General features: G+C 39.1%; 1 protein-coding gene across 1 annotated transcript in view; it reads right to left on the bottom strand.

The window, feature by feature from the left end:
- The window catches only part of LOC107756756 (neural cell adhesion molecule 2-like), a 201,674-nt gene that overhangs the window by 46,773 nt on the left and 134,975 nt on the right, over nt 1–19,926 (bottom strand). Inside the window, exons 3-7 of the mRNA XM_016573972.1 lie at nt 16,087–16,293; nt 13,144–13,287; nt 12,600–12,734; nt 5,900–6,017; nt 4,001–4,161 (exon numbers count right to left, since the gene is read on the bottom strand). Of these exons, the coding sequence (XP_016429458.1) occupies nt 4,001–4,161; nt 5,900–6,017; nt 12,600–12,734; nt 13,144–13,287; nt 16,087–16,293 (765 nt within the window). The remainder of the gene's footprint in view (nt 1–4,000; nt 4,162–5,899; nt 6,018–12,599; nt 12,735–13,143; nt 13,288–16,086; nt 16,294–19,926) is intronic.

The following is a 19,926-nucleotide window of genomic DNA, read 5'->3' as shown; positions in this document are numbered from 1 at the left end:
ATCTAAGTATTCATATATAAGGAGTATCAGCAGTATCAGCAGTTTTCGCATTGCTCAATAGCTAATTACCCTCCTCCATCCTCAACTCCTCCCAGGATTCAGAGGATTCAGCCTTCTGATTCTCCTTGAATTGAACTTTAACGATATCTGCAATGCATTTGTTGGTTCTGTTCTGTTTACCCTGGGGGGGTTATCGCTGCTCTCCCTGCTCTCATCCATGCTAGGCTGCATGGATGCGCAGGGAGTTCTTGCCCAGAACGGAACCATACCGCCAATCCAAACTGTATGCTAATTGTCAATCATCTTTGACGATAGTGGTCCTGACAGAAATATTAGACAAGGCAGTATTCTCTCAGCTATGTTCCTTCTTAGGGAGAAATGGCATCTGTAAGGATTTCCAATCAGGATTTAGATCGTATCATAGTACTGAGTTTGCTCTCATTAGAGTTACAAATGACCTGCTCTTATCATCCGATCGTGGTTGTATTTCTCTGTTAATGCTACTGGATCTTAGCGCTGCATTTGACACTATTGACCACAATATTCTTTTGAATAGACTACAAAATTATGTTTGCATTAGTGGAATTGCATTGGCATGGTTCAAATCTTACTTATCTGACCGCCATTAATTCGTAGCAGTGAATGAAGAGGTATCATATCAATCACAAGTACAGTATGGAGTACCACAAGGCTCAGTACTAGGACTGCTGCTTTTCATGCTTGTTACCCATGGGAGATATCATCAGGAAACATGGTGTTAGCTTTTACTTATACTTATTTAAGTTATGCTGATGAGACTCTCAGCATCTATTTCTTTGCGGCCCGACGATACATACCAATTCGCCAAACTAACGGAATATCACACTACTGTGCTGAAGAACGGACAGGCAGACGACATAGCAAACACACAGGCTTTTATAATCCACAGACAGGTAGGCTATAATCCAAACAGGGCAGGTTGGTGACACACAAAGTATTGACGTTCAAGACCCGACAAAGAATGAACAGAAATGGAGCAACTTAAATACACAGACCAATCGAGGATAATTAACACAGGTCAACAGAATGACACAATCAGACACAGAAGGGAAACTAAGTCAAGGGAAGCATGAGGAAAGAAAACACACTAAAAGTCCATGATTGTCACAGTACTCCCCCCTCCGGCCAGGTGCGACCTCACGCTGTAACTAAAACAACAATGGAGGGATGGAGGGGACTAAGGAGTGGAGTTGGGATGGTAACAGGGGATGGCGAAGGGCAGGCAGGAAGGCAGGCAGACGACCCGGACGGTGATGACGGGAGGGAGGAGCCATGGAGGAATCATGAGGAACCACGGCGGATCAGACGGAGGGAGGAGCCAGGGAGCAGCCCGGAGCAGGAGGAGACAGGTGTTGGTCCAGAGCCCAGCCAGGATGGCGGCCCACGGTGGAGCCGATGGCGGGAGGAGCCATGGTGGAGGAAGGGCTGACAATACCAGGGGACCGTCTGATGGAGGCGGAGCAGGTGGAAGAAGAGCCCAGGGCGGAGATGGAGAGCCGACGAGCCAGGTCAACGCAGAGGATCCAGAGGGCCAAGGTGGAGCAGATGGCTCAGGCGACTGAGGCGTAGGCGGGGATCCAGAAGGCCACGGTGGAGCCGGAGCGACAGAGGACCAAGGCGGAGCTGGAGGGAGGGAGGAGCCGCCCAACAGAGCCAGAGGGACGAAGGGACAAGGCGAAGCAGGAGTGTACTCCCGAGGCGAGGGCAGGTCGACGGGATGAGGAAACCCGGCGAAGCTGGTGGAATGACGGACCACGGCAAGGAGGAGGGAGCTAGGAGCCATGGTGGAGCCACTGGGTCCACGGGCTGAGGTGGAGTACGGGACTCAGAGGCTGGAGGAGGAGACAAGGCATCCTCCAGCCACGATGCCAATGGAGACTGGTAGACCCGCGGCAAACCCATAACACAGATGGTGGGCTAAGGGTGAGCTGAGGGGCTGGCAGGGTGCAGCGGCAGCGGGGCAGAAGATGGAGGATGGCTCATGAGAGGAGGTAGGAGAGGGAGTCTGGGTGGGAGTTCATGACAGTCTGGGGGTTCTGGGATGGTGTATGCTGCCCACACACACCAAATGGTGAAACCCATAACAGAGAGTGCCACTGACAGGGGAATGACCTCCATGGTCGTGGCAGGACAGAGAGAAAGTTCCAGGCAGACAAACAGTTCAAAACAGACTTCCATGGTCATTTCAGGACAGACAGGGAGTTCAGAAGATGATGGTAGACTGGGGATAACTGAATAAAAGTCTATTAAATCCTCAGAGTCACGCCTCAGCTCACCCTCAGCAGTGGGTGGGGCTTACCTCTGCCCCCTCGCTCTCCACTGTTTCATCCACCATCGCGTGCGTTGTTGCCGGCTCTCACACCTGGTCAGATGATCGGTGAGGATCTGGCTCCGGGACGATCCTCAGCTCTGTCGCTCTTTCTTGCAATGGCTCGTTGCGGCGGGCTTTGGCTCTCCGTCTGTGGTGGGCTCTGGGATTCCGTGTAGCGGGGTGATGGTTGGCTGGGCTCTGGGTATGGAGTGGGGCTGGTGTCGTCGTCAGCTGGTCCGGCAGTCAGGGATGAACCGCATGATACCAGCACCCACTCCATGTAGTCCTTGAAGCTCCCTCAAGGGCCCTCCCCAGAAAACTGCACTTGTGTGGCGGTGTTAAGCCCAGCGTGCAGAAACGAGAACAAGCAGCTGTCCGGAAAGGTGGTCCGATGTGCGAGACTCAGGAATTCCTGAATTTGTGCTCTGCATTTAACCCATCCAAGTGCACACACACAGCAGTGAGTAGTGAACACACACACACATACACACACACACACGTGAACACGCACCCGGAGCAGTAGGCAGCCATTTTTGCTGTTGGGGGTTCGGTGCCTTGCTCAAGGGTCTCACCTCAGTCGTGGTATTGAGAGTGGAAGAGAGCATTGGTCATTCACTCCCCCCACTTACAATTCCTGCTGGTACCAAGACTCGAATCCGCAACCATTGGGTTACAAGTCCGACTCTCTAACCATGACTGCCCCGGAAACAAATTAACTTTAAAGAAATAAGAAATAAACTTTAAACTTTAAAGAAAATAACTTTGATAAGAAACTTTCTTGAGCACCAAATCATCATATTAGAATGACTTCTGAAGGATCATGTGACACTGAAGACTAGATTAATATCCAGCTTTGCCATCACATGAATAAAATAAATTTTTAAATATATAAAAATAGAAAACGATTATATAAACTAATAAAAAAAATTCACAATATTACTGTTTTTACAAAATTTTGATCAAATAAATGTGGCCTTGGTGAGCCTAAGAGACATCTTTTAAAAAACACAAAAAAAATCTTAAAGACCTCAAACATTTGAATGGTAGTGTATATTACAATTTTTTTTTTATTTCTTATTTATTTTTTATTTATTTTAGGAATGTGCTCATTACCCCACATTCGCTTTGCATGCAAATTTTATTACATAGCTCTAACTGTATGTGTTTATTTTAGCACAAAAAATGAAGAAAGCCCTGGCAATTTCAAAATGTAAACACACGTTTCCTCAAGTTTTTATAATGAGCTGATTTTCCATACTTTGCTTTTTGCTGCATGTAAATAATACTCAATGACCCACAACTACAATTATCACCACATGACACAAAACTCAAAGAGAGCAACAAACACAACAACACCAGTGCAAAATATGCAGTAACATAGTAAACAATAAGGCTTTAATTAACATGATTTATTCATGCCATCACAACCACTTATTCTGGGTGATGTCACATCATCCTGACAAAGTCTGTCCTTTTCCTTTCATTATATACAGTACTAGTTTGTGGATTTTCAAACAATGTATAAAATTGTTAGGGCAGTTCAAAATTTGAACCATAATTTGAAAAGACAGCAAGCATGCTTAGGTTGACAGGTAACATCCTATTTAAAGTAAGAAGAGTTACGTAACCCAATAAAAAAGGTGTCCTCACCAAAGACCTTGAGAAACAGTTCGTGCTCAACTTCTCCTGCCTTGTTAGAGGCTTTGCAGATGTAGGAGCCCCCGTCGTCCTGCTGAATGTTTCGAACTGTGAGCGTCGTACCTCGAGCTCTCATTACATACCGCTCCGATTCCTGGCGCTGCACTCCCTTCCTGACAAACCACACATATACAACACATATCAGTTGAACAAAGCCTACATTCTCAACACTGTGGTATTATTCATATTGCAAGAAGAAAATCTCCCTGACCAGCCAATCAAAAAATATTATACATAATGCAGATGTAGGAAGCGAAGAAATGCCAGGTGATGGGTTATTCATCATAGATGGAGATACAACATTTCAGAATATTCTGTTACATTCAATATACATACCGTATAGGTATGCCGTCGACGTGGGGACAGAATAATGAAATATTTTTAGAGAAGATTACAGCGCAGCTTCAGACTGTCATAAAGTTAGGAGAGGAATGAATGGAAATGAAATCTAATTTACAGCAGAGAGACCTGTGTGGCTACAGGAAATGGGGAGAAAGGAATCAAATCACTCTCTCTCTGGCTGTACAGACAGAGTCAACAGAGAGACACAAACAGACGGATGCTCCATTCCAGTAGCTGCTTACAACAAAACTGTTGAAATCGAGCAGATGTTTCTCAGCCAGAGGACATTACAACACATTAACTGTAGTGACACTAATTGTACACAAGTCTCACTGGTGCAACCAAGTGCAGTGCTCAAGGGCACAATGATAATTGAGCAGGTCTGTAACCTTAGTAACTTTCCAGTCTCCAGGTTGTCCCTTATTGGAATTAACGCTATTATGTTGGTGCTAGCAGATAATCGGGATGGAGCAGATTATTCAGTCAATCAGCCAGTCATCCATCAATTGTTCTATTGTTCTATCTATCATTCATTCATCCATCCATACGTCTATTGTTCCATCCATCCATCCATCTTTTACAAATGTAAAATTTAATTATAAAATTTAAAAGGGTAGCTGACTAATTAACTAGTTAACTGACCTCTTTTAACATTAAAAAGGGTAAAAATGTACATGTGACTGGTTAATTTTACCATTAAAGCACCTTTTTTTTACTAGTTTATTTAAATATTCATGTAGTGTAACAAAATGTCCATATGTGTGGTAATTAAAAATGCATGTAAAATAAAATAAAATGGGTCACTTTTAAAGACAAAATATATTTTTCAGGTAAATTAATAATAATAATAATAATAATAATAATGAGTAAAATGATTTACCTTAAGTTTTGTTTATAGTAAATCCTTTCATGTCAACAGGCCATTTTAACATTTGACATTTTTCACATTTTTTGATAAGTGAATGCCTGCAACATTCCTCACTGTTCAAGGAACTTGGTTAGGCAGCATTAAGTAGATGGCAATTTGGGCTGCTGTCACTCAAATCCCACACATTAAGGATGGAATAAATGTGTCCCATTCCCTGTCATCACAGCTCTTTCTTGGCTGCACTACCCTCTTTCCTGTTCCCCAATTACTGCTCCTCAGTTTTTGCATGACACCTTAACTCATCACAACTCTTGATTTCCGAGGGGAAAAAAATTGGTTATTGTAATTTTTCATGAAAAGCAGAAGGTATGGTTAAACAATATATATATATAATAATTTTATTATTATTATTATTTTTTTTATTACTTAATAATAAAAAATATTATATCAAATAAAATAATAATAAATATACAACATAAATAATATTCAAATAATACGAATTTCTGAATAATGAAAAGCATTATAATTGCAAATGAATGCATTATATACACAAAAAGTGGCTTTAGATATCTGTATATTTCCATAAAATTGAACATGATCCACACTCTGAGTTTGCAGCAATGGTGATAAGTTTGTCATACCTGTGCCAAGTAATATCAGGTTCAGGTGAGCCATAGGCCCGGCAGGTGAAGGTCACAGATTCTCCATAGTCCGCAGTAGCATTAAAAGACTGCTGTGGCACAGAGACGACCGGCGGAACTGTTCGAGAAAGAAAATATTGTATAATATTGAATATTGAATAGTGAATACTGTCACTTTTGAATTACACAAATACAAAAAACTTAAAATCATTTCACATTTTTCAGTGTGAAATCTCTTGGAAGTTTTCATGTTATTTCTCAATTGTTCTAGTCTCAACAAATACTTATTCAAATGACACATTCATTCACAAGCCATCAACATGTTCTCACTTCCTGGGAAATGGTGGTTGACAGCATGTGGCACCCATTGAGCTAAATTAACGCTCATATGCTGTTTTCATGAGATCCAAGATTCAAATTTCACTGTACAAAGTCTGCTCATGCTGAAAATGTTTTAGAGTGTATGACAACACAAATGCTGTATTATCCTGTAATGTAGTGAGTTTTTATTTATATTCCAACACACACAGGCACAGCAGTTGATAGAACTAACTCCTTATTCACTCACCTTCATCTCCAGTGCATACAGATCATCAACAATGTGATCACACTCAAAATGCCCCCTCACAAGCCAGAAAAAGAATGAATAAATACATCAGCCACCCTCTGTGTCCGAATCAATATGTCCTGAGCAGTCCACTTAATTATATAGTGAAAGGTCAATGGAGAAAGACTTCGGGGTCAAACAAGAGGTCAACCTGGATGAACTCAAACAAACTTCCACTAACAATCTCACAAATGTTTTTTCACAGTTTATATTCATAAAAAAAAAAAGACTTATCTCTGTAAAGTGACTGTTTACAGCTGAAAGTGTATGTGTGAATCTATTAAAGCTCTATATGTGAACTCCAAGGTCAGGCAGATAGCGATTTTCATTGGCACACTCTATTATGGGAATGTGCGATGATTTGAGTGCGAATTTTTATATTTCCATCTCTGCAGAGAACTGGAAGGTGATAAAGTAATTTCAGACTGAACCTAACCCAATTTCGACTCATTCAGAAATTACTCTGCCATGCCCTTCAAAATGAGGTAATTCACCTGAGAGGGAATGGCGTTCAAATAGTTTCAATAATAGGCAGCAATGTTCTTCTGCAAACTTCCTACACCGATTTTTAAATACAGCATTTTTGCTCCCTTTTGCAATTTTTTTTTTTGGTATAGGGAATGGATGGAGCCATCCTATCTGGAAAAAGGCATCATTTTGATTTGTGACTGGTTTAAAGACATAACACAATTTAATGGAGTGTGCGCCGGGGTAAAAAGATTAGATTAAATGGATGTTTTATTAATGGTCACTTTCAGCCTGACTTAGCAGTATATTAACACATCCCTCTCATCCTTTATTAGAAATCATAAACGCACACACTATTTGCTTTTCCCCCTGCACAATATGGGTCATTCATTAGGTAGACCCAAACAGCTGACAGCCAAGTTCAAATTAATGCCACAATTGTTTTGCCATTTGTCTTCAGTGCATCAACGGCATGCATTACTCCTGCAAGGGCACTTTGAAGCAGAAATAAGTGTGCTTTTGTTGATGAAATGACAGTTGTCCTGGAGGTCCTGATGGCCATCATCATCATCACGGCTGGGGTTCAATCTCAAACCAGAGCAGCTCAGCAAGCTTTGTCCACTCTCCAGGGTTAAATAGTTCTAACCTAGGAGGCAGTCCTACAATTGAGCTGGTGGTAACGATGGTGCCTGAGTGAGTGGGAAGTAGAGGTCTACACGGAGGACCCGAGACCCGAGGACCCGGGACCCGACCCGGGATCCGTACGGGTTCGGGGCTATATTTTAAATGGTCAGCCGGGTCCGGGTCGGGTCCCAATCTATTACTTCGGATCCCGGGTCTGTTTAACATTGTGTGTAAAAAAGTTTAATTTTCGCAACTTGTTAATAGCAATTTGCTGTGGAATATGTGCCGATCGGGTCCAGTCGGGTCTGTGTCTTCCCGGCCGGGTTCGGGTCCATCTTTCAAATAATTGACGGTCCGCGTCGGTTCCGGGTAGTACATTTTTGACATTTCTCGGTTCTGCACGGACCCGGGTCCAACTTTCAAAATAATAGACGGGTCCGGGTCGGTTCAGTGTAGCACATTTACGGGTCTCTTCGGGTTCGGGTACGAATTTTTGGACCCGTGTAGACCTCTAGTGGGAAGCTCAAAGATCACACACAGGGTACTGCAGACTTGTCGGTTTTTATCAGTCCTCTGAATTTGATCTTACAAATGTACTTTTTTCATACTTAAAGTGATAGTTCATCATCATGCTGTTCCAAACCCGCAATACTTTCGGTCTTCTGCAAAACACAAAAGGAAAATTTAGAATTTAACATAGCTAATTCACTCATTAATTTATGTATGTGCCAAAGACAGCAAGAGTTGAAGTCGTGACTGATTCATTCATGAATCAAGAATGAGTCATGGATGAATCATTCATTTGAATGAGATCTTTTCAATGAATACATAAAAAACAATTCACACTTATCCGGTTCTCGAGTTCGATTTATTGACTGATTAATCAATCTTCTTATCACAGAGTAATTTCCAAATGGTGATTCACGCTTTCGTAACAACTCGTTTAGATTATTGTAATTCACTTTATTGCAGTGTTTCTTAGTCTTCCCTCTCTGTCTACAGCTAGTGCAAACGCAGCTGCTACTCTCTGGGTCCCGCAAGTATGAGCCAGTAACTCCTATTTTATCTGCACTGCACTGGTTACCTATCAAATATAGAATTGATTTTAAATAGTTTTATTTGTTTATAAAGCCCTCAATAATTTGGCCCCTCAATACCTGACAAACCTGCTCTGTTCGTACACCCCTTCTAGAAGGTGGAGGTCCAGTGATCTCTGTCTGCTCATCGTGCCTAGATCTAGGCTTAAAAAAATGAAGTGATCGTGCTTTTGCAACTGCAGGTCCGAAACTCTGGAACAGTCTTCCTCTTCACATTAGATTAGCTCCCTCTATTTCTGCTTTTAAGTCTGCTGTAAAGACATATCTATTCTCTCTAGCTTTCAATACCCCTTGATCATCGGTTAAATTTTTGTTTTATTATTGCTGTGTTTTAAATTTGATAGTCTTGTTTTATCTATTATTATTTCTAACTTGTTATTCTAATATGTACAGCACTTTTGGTTAACTTGGGTTGTGTTTTAAATGTGCTTTATAAATAAATATTGTATTGTATTAAGTCACAGCTTTATCCACTGAAAGTGAAGCTTATTAGTGAATAACAGCTTCAATTTGGTCTGTTTCACCCACAATGCTATCTTATCACTTCAGAAAACTTGAATTAATTATGGAACCGATGAGTTTTGTAAAAATCGACGCGTTTCAGAAAGGCGGGGCATAGAGGAGAAACAATAATGTACAGTATGTGGAAAATAATGTTTTTTGAACCTTAAACCACATAAACACATTTCATTACACCAAATACACCAAATAATGTTCTTTTTAGCAACATCATATGACCCCTTTAAAATCCACATTCATTGTAACATTGTAAAAAGAACAACCAAAACAATCTTCAGGATTACTCTTCTCTTTCTCAGTAAAAAGCCAGTCATGGGTTTGGAACAACATCAGGTTGAGTAAATAATTACAGATTTTTCATTTCTCAGTTAACTATACATTTACATGCGGTGCACACACACTGTGGAATTGTGGTAAGAGTCATGGAGGAAACACACACACACACACACACTGCACAGCACTGAGCTGTCACGCACCAAAATGGTTCCAACAAGATTATCATTGACTTTCTTGCCAATCGATGCCTATTTTCCAAAGGCAGTAATCTAATTTAACCTATTCCCAGATACGCATGCCCAACTGAAACTGCTCTGCTAATGTGAGACACAATAGGGCATTAAGACATCAAATCAGGCCAGCAAACCATCTAACATAGACTGAACTAGGGCTGCCCTCGATTAAAGATGTTTCTGGTCAACTAGTAGTCACTCATTTGAAGCATTAGTCGAATAATAGCACGTTTATTAATAAATAATTTAAATTATAATAATGAGCCTTTAATTGCCTACATTGCCTAATAAGCGCTCAAGCGCATGCATAAAGCTTGGCACGGCACACCGGCAGAAGTAATGAATATGAATGTGTCAGGGAAAAACAGTAAGGAGACTGCATTAACATTTTAATAATTCATCTTTGTTCTCAGATTAAGAGATGAACTCGGAAACACTGACTCGTCATCTCCGCATTAGTGGATGCGCCTGTATATTTCATACGGATTACATAATCTGATAATATTTGTTTTCCATTCGAATTGGTTCATATGAAAGTAAACATTTCACTCTCTATAGATAGGCTATATTTTTCATGTCTGTAATGTAGCCTAAGTTTACACGGAGTTTCACGCTCAAGTTCACAGACCAGGACGGCAGAAAGCGCATCCTGTTTACTTTCATTATTTTACAAAAGCGCAATGTTTTGTTGTTATTGTGAGTGCATACAAATAAACGTCGAGTCTTTACAGATTGGAGAGATGTATTACTCTTATCTGTATGACCAAAAATGGCGGAGTATTTTACGAGCAAGTGAATCACTGATGCCTCCATCTGTCCTGCAGTGAGTGCGCTATTCAGCTTCAACACTTCGCACAGACACTGAATAGCACACATTTTTTAGGTCGACATTTGATTGAGCGGCCATGTGAAGTTGCTAATACTTACGTATTTCAGATGATAAGCCATATTTGAGGTCGATGAATGACAGGCGAGCGTTTGGATGTCCTGCCCGATGTACTGTATTATTAGCCTACCACATAGACCAGCCCTTAAAGATCTGCGTGACTTCTTCACCTGTGAATTTGTATTAATTTTTTCTGCGACTAATAAAATTTTGGTCAACCAAGCCTCTTCTGGTCGACTTACGGTTAGTCAACTATTAGGGGGCAGCCCTAGACTGAACTGACCTTTTGCATCAACAACTACACACTTTTAAAGGCTAATAATTCGGCTACGAATAAAAATGACAATAAAGCAGTTATTTTGAAGTACGAAGACCTACAAGTCAGAAACTGGGGTAAAAACCACTGAGATCTTATTAATATCTTAATTGTTAATTTGAGGCAGCTACAATACATTGCTTCAAAGTGACCGTAAGGATATTTATAATGTTAAATTTTTTTCTTTTATTCTATTCAAATGAATTTAACATTTTTAAAGAAATATTTCTATGCAACATCTGAGAACTCATATGAGCTATGCAACAAATTACAGTGCTGCTCATTCATGCAAACTAATTAAAAGAAAACGTCTGCATAAGAAATCATCTCCGTTTCTTGAACAGTCACTTTCATTTCATTTGTATTCATATCTATATGGAGAGTCAGAAACTGGGGTAAAAACCACTGAGATCTTATTAATATCTTAATTGTTAATCTGAGGCAGCTACAATACTTTACTGCAAAGTGACAGTAAGGACATTTATAATGTTAAAAATGTGTGATCTATATGGCATCTATTTCAAATAAATGCAATTTTCTGTTCGTTCCTGGTTTTCACAAAAATATTAAGCAGCACAACATTGATAATAAGAAATGTTTCTTGAGCAGCAAATCAGCATATCAGAACGATTTCTGAAGGATCATGTGACGCTGAAGACTAAAGTAATGCCTGCTGAAAATTCAGCTGTGCCATCACAGAAATAAATGAGATTTTAAAATACATTAAAAAAAGAAAAGAGTTGTTTTAAATTGCAATATTTCAATATTACTGTTTTAACTAGACTTTATTTTTTCTTTTATTCTATTCAAATGAATTTGACATTTTTAAAGAAATATTTCTATGCAACATCTGAGAACTCATATGAGCTATGCAACAAATTACAGTGCTGCTCATTCATGCAAACTAATTAAAAGAAAACTTCTGCATAAGAAATCATCTCCGTTTCTTGAACAGTCACTTTCATTTCATTTCTATTCATATCTATATTCATATACACACATATCACGCAGGGGCCAGGGATAAGCTAAGCTCACTGCAGCCTAACTCACGCATTAAGCCACAACATTACAGATATTACAGAGACACTGTTTAGTATGTATGGCCTGGGCATTTCAAAGTCATCGCAAAATGTCCAGACTTTTCAACCGACAACACACATCCAGCAACTTTAGAGAGATCAAAACATCTCCTAGAGGACAAAGACATATTAATTTTGTATTCCCTATCTAACACTTATCTGACCAGGGGCTTCTGAACAGCACCGCAGAGTGGCATTTATTTTATGTCGGCCTCTGATATGTGCTGTCATGTTGGCTGGATTATCGGTCATGCCTCATTGAGCACCATGATTGGATCAGCAAGGAAAATTTCAGAAGTAAACTAAACAGACACCCGTTCATGTTCACTATCATTGCAATAAACAAGGACACGCAGAAGGGGTGATGTCACTGTGCCGTTTCCTTCCCATCAGACCGCACAGGACTAATGTCATTGAGATAACAAAATATACATGGCTTTCTTCTGAAAGATAGAGCTGGAATGACTTTATGTTTAAAGGAACAGTTCACCAAAAAATGGAAATTACGAATTTGATAATGTATTAATTAAACTGACAGATCCTAAGAAAGACTACTGGATCCATCTCAGTGGACATCACAGTTTCCCAAACTCACCGTTAACCCCCAGGATGATGTCCCGGAAGTCGATCTCTCCCCTGGCCTCGACTCTGGCCTCGCAGCGATACACTCCTTCATCTGCTTTAGTAACTCTCTGGACTTGCAAATTGTTGTTTTGGAGGAGTTGAAACTCTGGAAAACAAAATATTTGATGGCGTGTTAATGACAGGTTAATTTTGCCTTCAAATGAGCTATATTTATTGCTGGCTGAAATCACATTTACAAAAAACAACAGATATTTTTTTTTACCAACTCGCATGTTAACACTTGTCACAACTGAGTTGGGAAAGGTATACTATTTTAAAAGTCTTGCAGCGAAACAAGGTCTTAAATCCTTTACAATAATAATACTCTAAGCATTCATTTATTCCTTCTGCTTCTTTCTTTTCGACAATCTTTTTCTCTTTCTCAAATCATCTCCAGAGAAGCTTGAATTCTACAATAATTTTCAACGATTAAAGTGACAAAACACATCTTATCTATTTAGCTGTAAAGGTGTGCTTTACAATATAAGCGACAGCCAGTATGGCAGATAACTTACTCTCAGTGTCTTCGATGATCTCCACATTGTTGTAAAACCAAGAGACCACAGGTACGGGGGAGCTGGTGACATCACAGACCACTTCAGCCACGTCACCCTGTCGAAACTCCTGAGGAGACCTCACATCTCTGAACGTCAGCTTCTCTGTGGATCATGGGGGAGAAAAATATTGTGAAATGCTACTCTTATGTACACTACCATTCAAAAGTTTGAGATCAGTAAGACTTATTATATTCTGCAGTTTTAAAGTCATATAACAGCTTTCCTTGCATTCATGAGAGATGTAGAAATCATTTTCGTTTCAGATTTTTTTTTAAATGAATAAGATCACAAGATTTCTGTTCACAAAATCAGTCCAAATTATTGATTTATAAATAGGGATCATGAATCTGAATAGATCTACTGCAAAAGTGATTTAATTATTCTGTATTTTTGTATTTTTTCCCCCAATACAAACATTATTCAATCAAGATGCATTCAGTTAAGAAGCAAAATGATGTAAGATATTAATTATTGTTATCAAAATTAAGTGAGTTTAAGCTTAAAATAACAAAAAGTATCTGTCAAAGGGGTAAGAAAAATAAACTTAATTCAAAAGGAAAACAGTTTATTTTTAATATTATATTATTTCATTGATAAAATATTAATATTTTTAATTTCTATAAATATTTAGATATTTTTATAAAATAATTAAAATATGTCATTTTGCTTCTCAAGCATACTTATCTTGATTTAGGAAAGTTTATATTTGTTGTACTAGAAAACTAGACAAAAAAAAATTTTTTTTGCAGTGAATCTATTCAAAGCAGTTCTCAGGTTAAGAGCTCACTGATAATCACTGCATATTATCATTCACTGAATTTCATTTTCATATATTGTAACTATTGTATGACTTCAAAAGTCTTGGAATAAAAAGTCCACAATTATGGAGTAAATTATGATACTTTTATAGCACTTTTGCATCTTTTTTTTGTTCCCAATTCATTATATTTGCATAAACAACAACCACTACATTCCTTAAAATTTCTCATTTTTGTTCCACAGAGCAAAGAAAGTTGTGAACTATTACTTTAATGCACCATGCTAAGGAGCATTCAGTTGACCACAACACAACTATTCTCCCCTGCCCCTGTCACTTTTTCCCCTCAAAATAATGCTGGTTCTCTCTCTGTCGTGTGTCAGCAGCTGTCTCATTGTTGGGGGAATTACATTTAGCTTTACATCAACAGATTTGTCAAACATCTTCGGATGGAACACGTCCATTTGCCTTGCATTGTGAGGCTCTCTTTGAAAGCTTTTGGATGTCCTCTATTCACAGGGAAAATCAAAACAGCTATTTCAATGGCAGCATTTCCAATGGTGGAGGTTTTTTTTTGTGCTGACACGCATAATGTCCTTAGCTATGTAATGGATTCCCAAATAGTTGTGCCAAGATGTTGTTCCATTGTAATTTGCATCAATACATAGTAGCCTTGAATTGCTTTTATAGCTGGGACATGTAACAGCATGATTCCTTGTAATATGCTGAATAAATCTCAATGTAAATGTATAATAATTCGAGGTAAAAGTTTGCATCAGATATAATCTCCAAAGAGAACAAATGAGGACAGATGGAGGGTAACTGAATCAATTTTTTTTCTTCAGGTGCAATTTTTTTTCTATCTTTGTATTGATTTCAGAAATGGCTGAAATTGGAATGATGCATGTTACTGGAGACAAACAAACTTTTGATATTTCAACACTTACCATCTATAAAACTCAATCTGTCAGAACATTACTTCTCCACGTGAAAAGCCAGCTTGTTATTTTCTCTTTTTATTTGTAAAATAGAGCAAAAAAGACAATTATCTAGGTATCTCTGACTGGTCTCCTGCCACAGTTGTGAATCTGGGCTTTGACAGTGATAGGATGTTGAAAGGGACAGCATCCGCACCGCTCAGAGACCACAGGCGTGCCAGGAAGTCTGGTATCCCCTGGGTGGATTGTGCTGAGAAATTGGAATGATGCATGTTACTGGAGACAAACAAACTTTTGATATTTCAACACTTACCATCTATAAAACTCAATCTGTCAGAACATTACTTCTCCACGTGAAAAGCCAGCTTGTTATTTTCTCTTTTTATTTGTAAAATAGAGCAAAAAAGACAATTATCTAGGTATCTCTGACTGGTCTCCTGCCACAGTTGTGAGTCTGGGCTTTGACAGTGATAGGATGTTGAAAGGGACAGCATCCGCACCGCTCAGAGACCACAGGCGTGCCAGGAAGCCTGGTATCCCCTGGGTGGATTGTGCTGAGTGCCATGAGCAGGGGAGAGAAAAGCTGCTTGCTTTTCGTGCTGAAGAGCCCCACAATGTTGTTGAATCACTGGTGATTTAGAATCTAAATTCTTAAAATTCTCTAACTGGTTCTGTCTCTAAACACAAGCAATATACTGTATAGTAAACACTGGAACATTAATGTGAAAAGATTTGCTGTGTTCTGGTTCACTGAATTTCAGTGAAGCTCGGTTCTGGTTCATGTCAATTTCTGACACTCAACTCTTAAAAATGTAACGTACATATCTAGGCCAAAATTAGAATACACACATATTCAAAAATGTATTTCTCCTGCTTGTTCAACAAAGTTAATTAAGATAATGCAACACAGTTCTTGATCTTGATTTTATTGCATGCAATTAGTTTGTTTATTTTTGCACTTTACCGAATCCTAGTTATTTCTTTATTTCTGTTTAAAAAGAAGTTTAAAATGGAAAAGTACTGTTGAAAAAGCTAAATGTAATTCTGTGGTTCTGATGTACATAAAATACTTTTGACCTAAAACAGATTAATTCATTAAAAGACATTTTGTGAAATTATTCTATTTTTGATATTTCATTCCAAGCCCCTGTTAATTTTTAATCTTCAGATTTATTTGCTATTTATTTATTTGTTAGCGATACTCACGGTAGATTTCCAGCACCACAGTGGCCTCCTGTGTATGTCCCTGTGCGTCGCTGGCCTGGCACCGGTAGATGCCAGCATCTTCTATTTTGGCATTGTAGAGGGTGAGTCTGGAACGAACACCTTCATTGTGCAGGGCCACCCGCTGAGACGGGACCATCCGCTCCCCCTGCGGATTATACCAGTCCAGACTCACAGGCTCCCCAATCACTACAAACACACACACACACACACAGATATGGTCATACAATACAGAAAAAAGTTTAGAGAACAACTTGACAATATTTTTTTTATAAAACACTGTTTTTTTTTTAGAAAGTATGTTCTAATCTACAGGGAAACAAATGCTTTTATGGACACGTTTCACTGCCATTCCATTTGGTGCCGCTGGTGGTGCAGAACTTCCCCTTTAAGGATATATATTAAGCCTCTGGTAGTGGCATACACTCTCTCTTTGTCTCCCAAACACACACTGTGATAAACAAAACCCGTCATGTGCTTTGCCTTGCAGAGAGCGGCTGGCCGAACCCACACCAAGGTGCTTGGCGCTGTAAATCCTGCTCTGCTGGAAGGTCATAAAAAACATCAGCATGGTGCAGCACTTCTCCGCTCGAAGCATCAATCAGCCGCACAACAGGGGCCTTCGGCTGCACTACGGGGGAGCGTGAGACTGCGGCTCCAGGTAGACGGGCAGGCCTGAGGATGCAACCGGCCCCCTGATGCAGCTCTGCCAAGGGAGAAACGCTGAGAGCGGGCAGGGGGTTATCAGTGAAGGAGCAGAGGCTGATCCGAGGGACGTGAGGGGTTCAAGGAGAGGACAAGATGGCATAATCTTAGACACTGGACTCTGAAGGGGTTAGGATGAGATGTTAGGGGTTGAAGGGCTCAGGGACAAAGCTTAGCGCACTCCAATGGTCACAAAAACAAACTTCGTTGGATCTCCTATTTCACATTCATTTGTCTTCACTTGTGAATGGAGTTTAGCTAAGTTTGGGAAGTGAAAGAGTTATGGTATGGCATAATGGTTAAAGATCTGGGCTAGCAGCCAAAAGACTGTAGGTTCAAGCTGTGCAAAGGGAGGGGGATCCATGAGCTATCAACACTATGCCCTTGAGCAAGACACTTGATCCACTTATCCCAGTAATAAGAGGACTGTCAGTCACTCTTAGGGTTGCATGAAATTGTAATAAAAAAAACTGACTTTGTAATATTTAGTTTTTCTGCAATATAAATTGTGATATAAAAATACAGGAATTTCCCCCAAATGACTTAACCCTTAAATGCATAATTGTTTTCTGCCTCATATTCACGATCTCAGCCATATTCTCAAAACTATAATTTTCAATGACTTCATATTCAATATTTTGATCACTGGCAGCTTATTCACCACATCCAGCATCAAATGACAGTGACATTTACATTTCATTGCGTATAGTAATTGCTCTGCAGTAAAGCCATTCAAACCAGTTCAATTTTTGCTGATGATATTCGTTTGTTTTATGCCTGGGGAGCCAATCAAACCAGTTCAATTTTTGCTGATGATATTCGTTTGTTTTATGCCTGGGGTAATTATGAGTGAAACATCACGTCATCATTGTGTATCAAACAGTGCCACCTTGAGGAAAAAAGATGCATTGCACATATTGATCAGATATGTAAATATAGTTGCCAGGAAAAAATACTTACACATTTACATACCTCGGGTCTCTAGCGACCCTATACACTTTTTTACAAAAAAATTATCAGAAAACTGGCATTCTTTTATATTTCACAATTTTTTTCTTATATTGTTTATGATTAATAGATTTAGGAATACTAAGAAAGTTGATGTCTAACTTTAAAAAATGAAGGAGGGAGAGGGTAGAGAATGATGTCCCAGGTCGCTAAAGACCCAAGGTATGCATTTAAGGGTTAAAAAGCTATATTTGGGAAGAATTAATAATTCTAGAATAACTGACCCTTCGCAAAGGCTTGAGTTTTTAATTTCCACTTTTTTTGACTCAATATAACTAAAATAACATGATTGCTATTATGATCATTATGATTGTGATTATTAAAATAATAAAATATTAAGAACAAATTATACCATTGTACAGTAAAAAAACACTCACAAGTGGCACACGTGTAAATGAACACAGTGCTGCGCTTTACTCTGAAACGGCAGGTTATATATTTAATTAAATCAAAGTCTTTGTGATATGACTAATGCATTAAGCCATTTCTCTGTAGATAAATAAAGCAAATAACTTCCAAAACAACTAGCACCCAAATTAATCTGTCCTACTGAAGCCTAAAATAGAACTTTATATATACATCAAACCAATACAGTTTCTCTCACACTCCCCTGCACATCCCAAAGCTATTTTTGAAGGTGAGCATGCTGGTTTGCCTCAGCTAGCTGACCTGAAGGTCTGCAGAGCATGTGTGCACCCTCCATATCACCAGATACATACCAGGTGTGCTAATCACCTGCAATCTGGCGGCCGTCCAGCAGGGGTCAGCATGCATCACCCTGTTTAAAGCATGCTGTCAGGAAGTGCCTGGAGCTCAGCAGCAGAGCCCTGCAGCCTGACTACAACAGCTCAGCCATGTGGAAAAGAAAAACAACATCTAGCTTCACAACAAAACCTGCCCAACATAATCTACCCCTGTGCACATGGATCTCCATACACGTTTCCTCCAGTACACTGTCCAAGCCCAAACTTGCCTGCGGTTTACAGACAACACTTGACTGGTTTAGAATGATAAGGACCTTTGAGTAAGGGAATTTTAGATGCTTACACAAAGCTGGTGATCTAGAGGAGAAGGTTTCAAACTTTTTAATGGCAAGGTCCCCCAAACATGACAATCCCATATATATTTTCACTGTGTGAGAAAAATATCAATTGTGTGTGTACATTACCTTTCAAACGTTTGGGGATTTTTTTATGTCTTTGAAATGTCTCTTATGCTCAACAAGGCTCATAAAAATACAGTAAAAACAGTAATATTGTGAGATGCTATTGCAATTTAAAATAACCATGTTCTAATTTAATTTATTTTAAAATATATTTCTGCGATGGCAAAGCTGAATTTTCAGCAGTCTTCAGTGTCACATTATCATTTAGAAATCATTGTAAATTGTGGATTTGGTGCAAACATTTCTTATTATCTATGTTGAAAACAGTTGTGCTGCTTTTGTTTTAAATATATATTTTTTCAGGATTCTTAGATGAATTAGGGGTTTGAAACAGAAATCTTTTTTTAACATTATACAGTGGGTATAGAAAAGATCCCTCCCCCTTTAAAATAATCACATTTTGTTGCTTTGCAACCTGAAATGGTTCATGTCAAGAACATTTTTGAAAATAGTTTTACTATTTTTTTAAAGGATTATTTGACCCAAATATAAAAATTCTCACAACATTTAACAAGAAATGTAACATATTTATAAATTTTAGTGCTGTCAAACGATTAATCGCGATTAATCGCATCCAAAATAAATGACTTTGTTTACATAATATATGTGTGTGTACTATGTATAATCGTGTATATATAAATTACTGTGTTAAGACATGCTGAAGTTGTGTTTGGTCTCGTATACCTTCGCATACCTTGTCAGTGTCGTGCGCTTGCTTAGCCCTTTGTTGTGATAAACAGTAAAGTGTGTTCCAGCACTAGCAAAAGACAGTGTAAAGAAATAATCTTTGAGAGAAGCAATCAATCAGCGGAAGTTAAAAGCAGATAGTAAGTGTATTTATTTCTTGTCTCATTAGTGTTTAGCGCAGTTGTCGTTACTAGGAAACGCTTGTTTTGTTTACTGTGTTGAGACGTGCTGAAGTTGCGTATGGTCTCGTACTCTAT

This window comes from Sinocyclocheilus rhinocerous, unplaced genomic scaffold (genome assembly GCF_001515625.1).
Source record: "Sinocyclocheilus rhinocerous isolate Xijiao unplaced genomic scaffold, SAMN03320098_v1.1 scaffold382, whole genome shotgun sequence".
Taxonomy (NCBI): domain Eukaryota; kingdom Metazoa; phylum Chordata; class Actinopteri; order Cypriniformes; family Cyprinidae; genus Sinocyclocheilus; species Sinocyclocheilus rhinocerous.
This window is presented reverse-complemented; position numbering and strand designations above follow the sequence as displayed.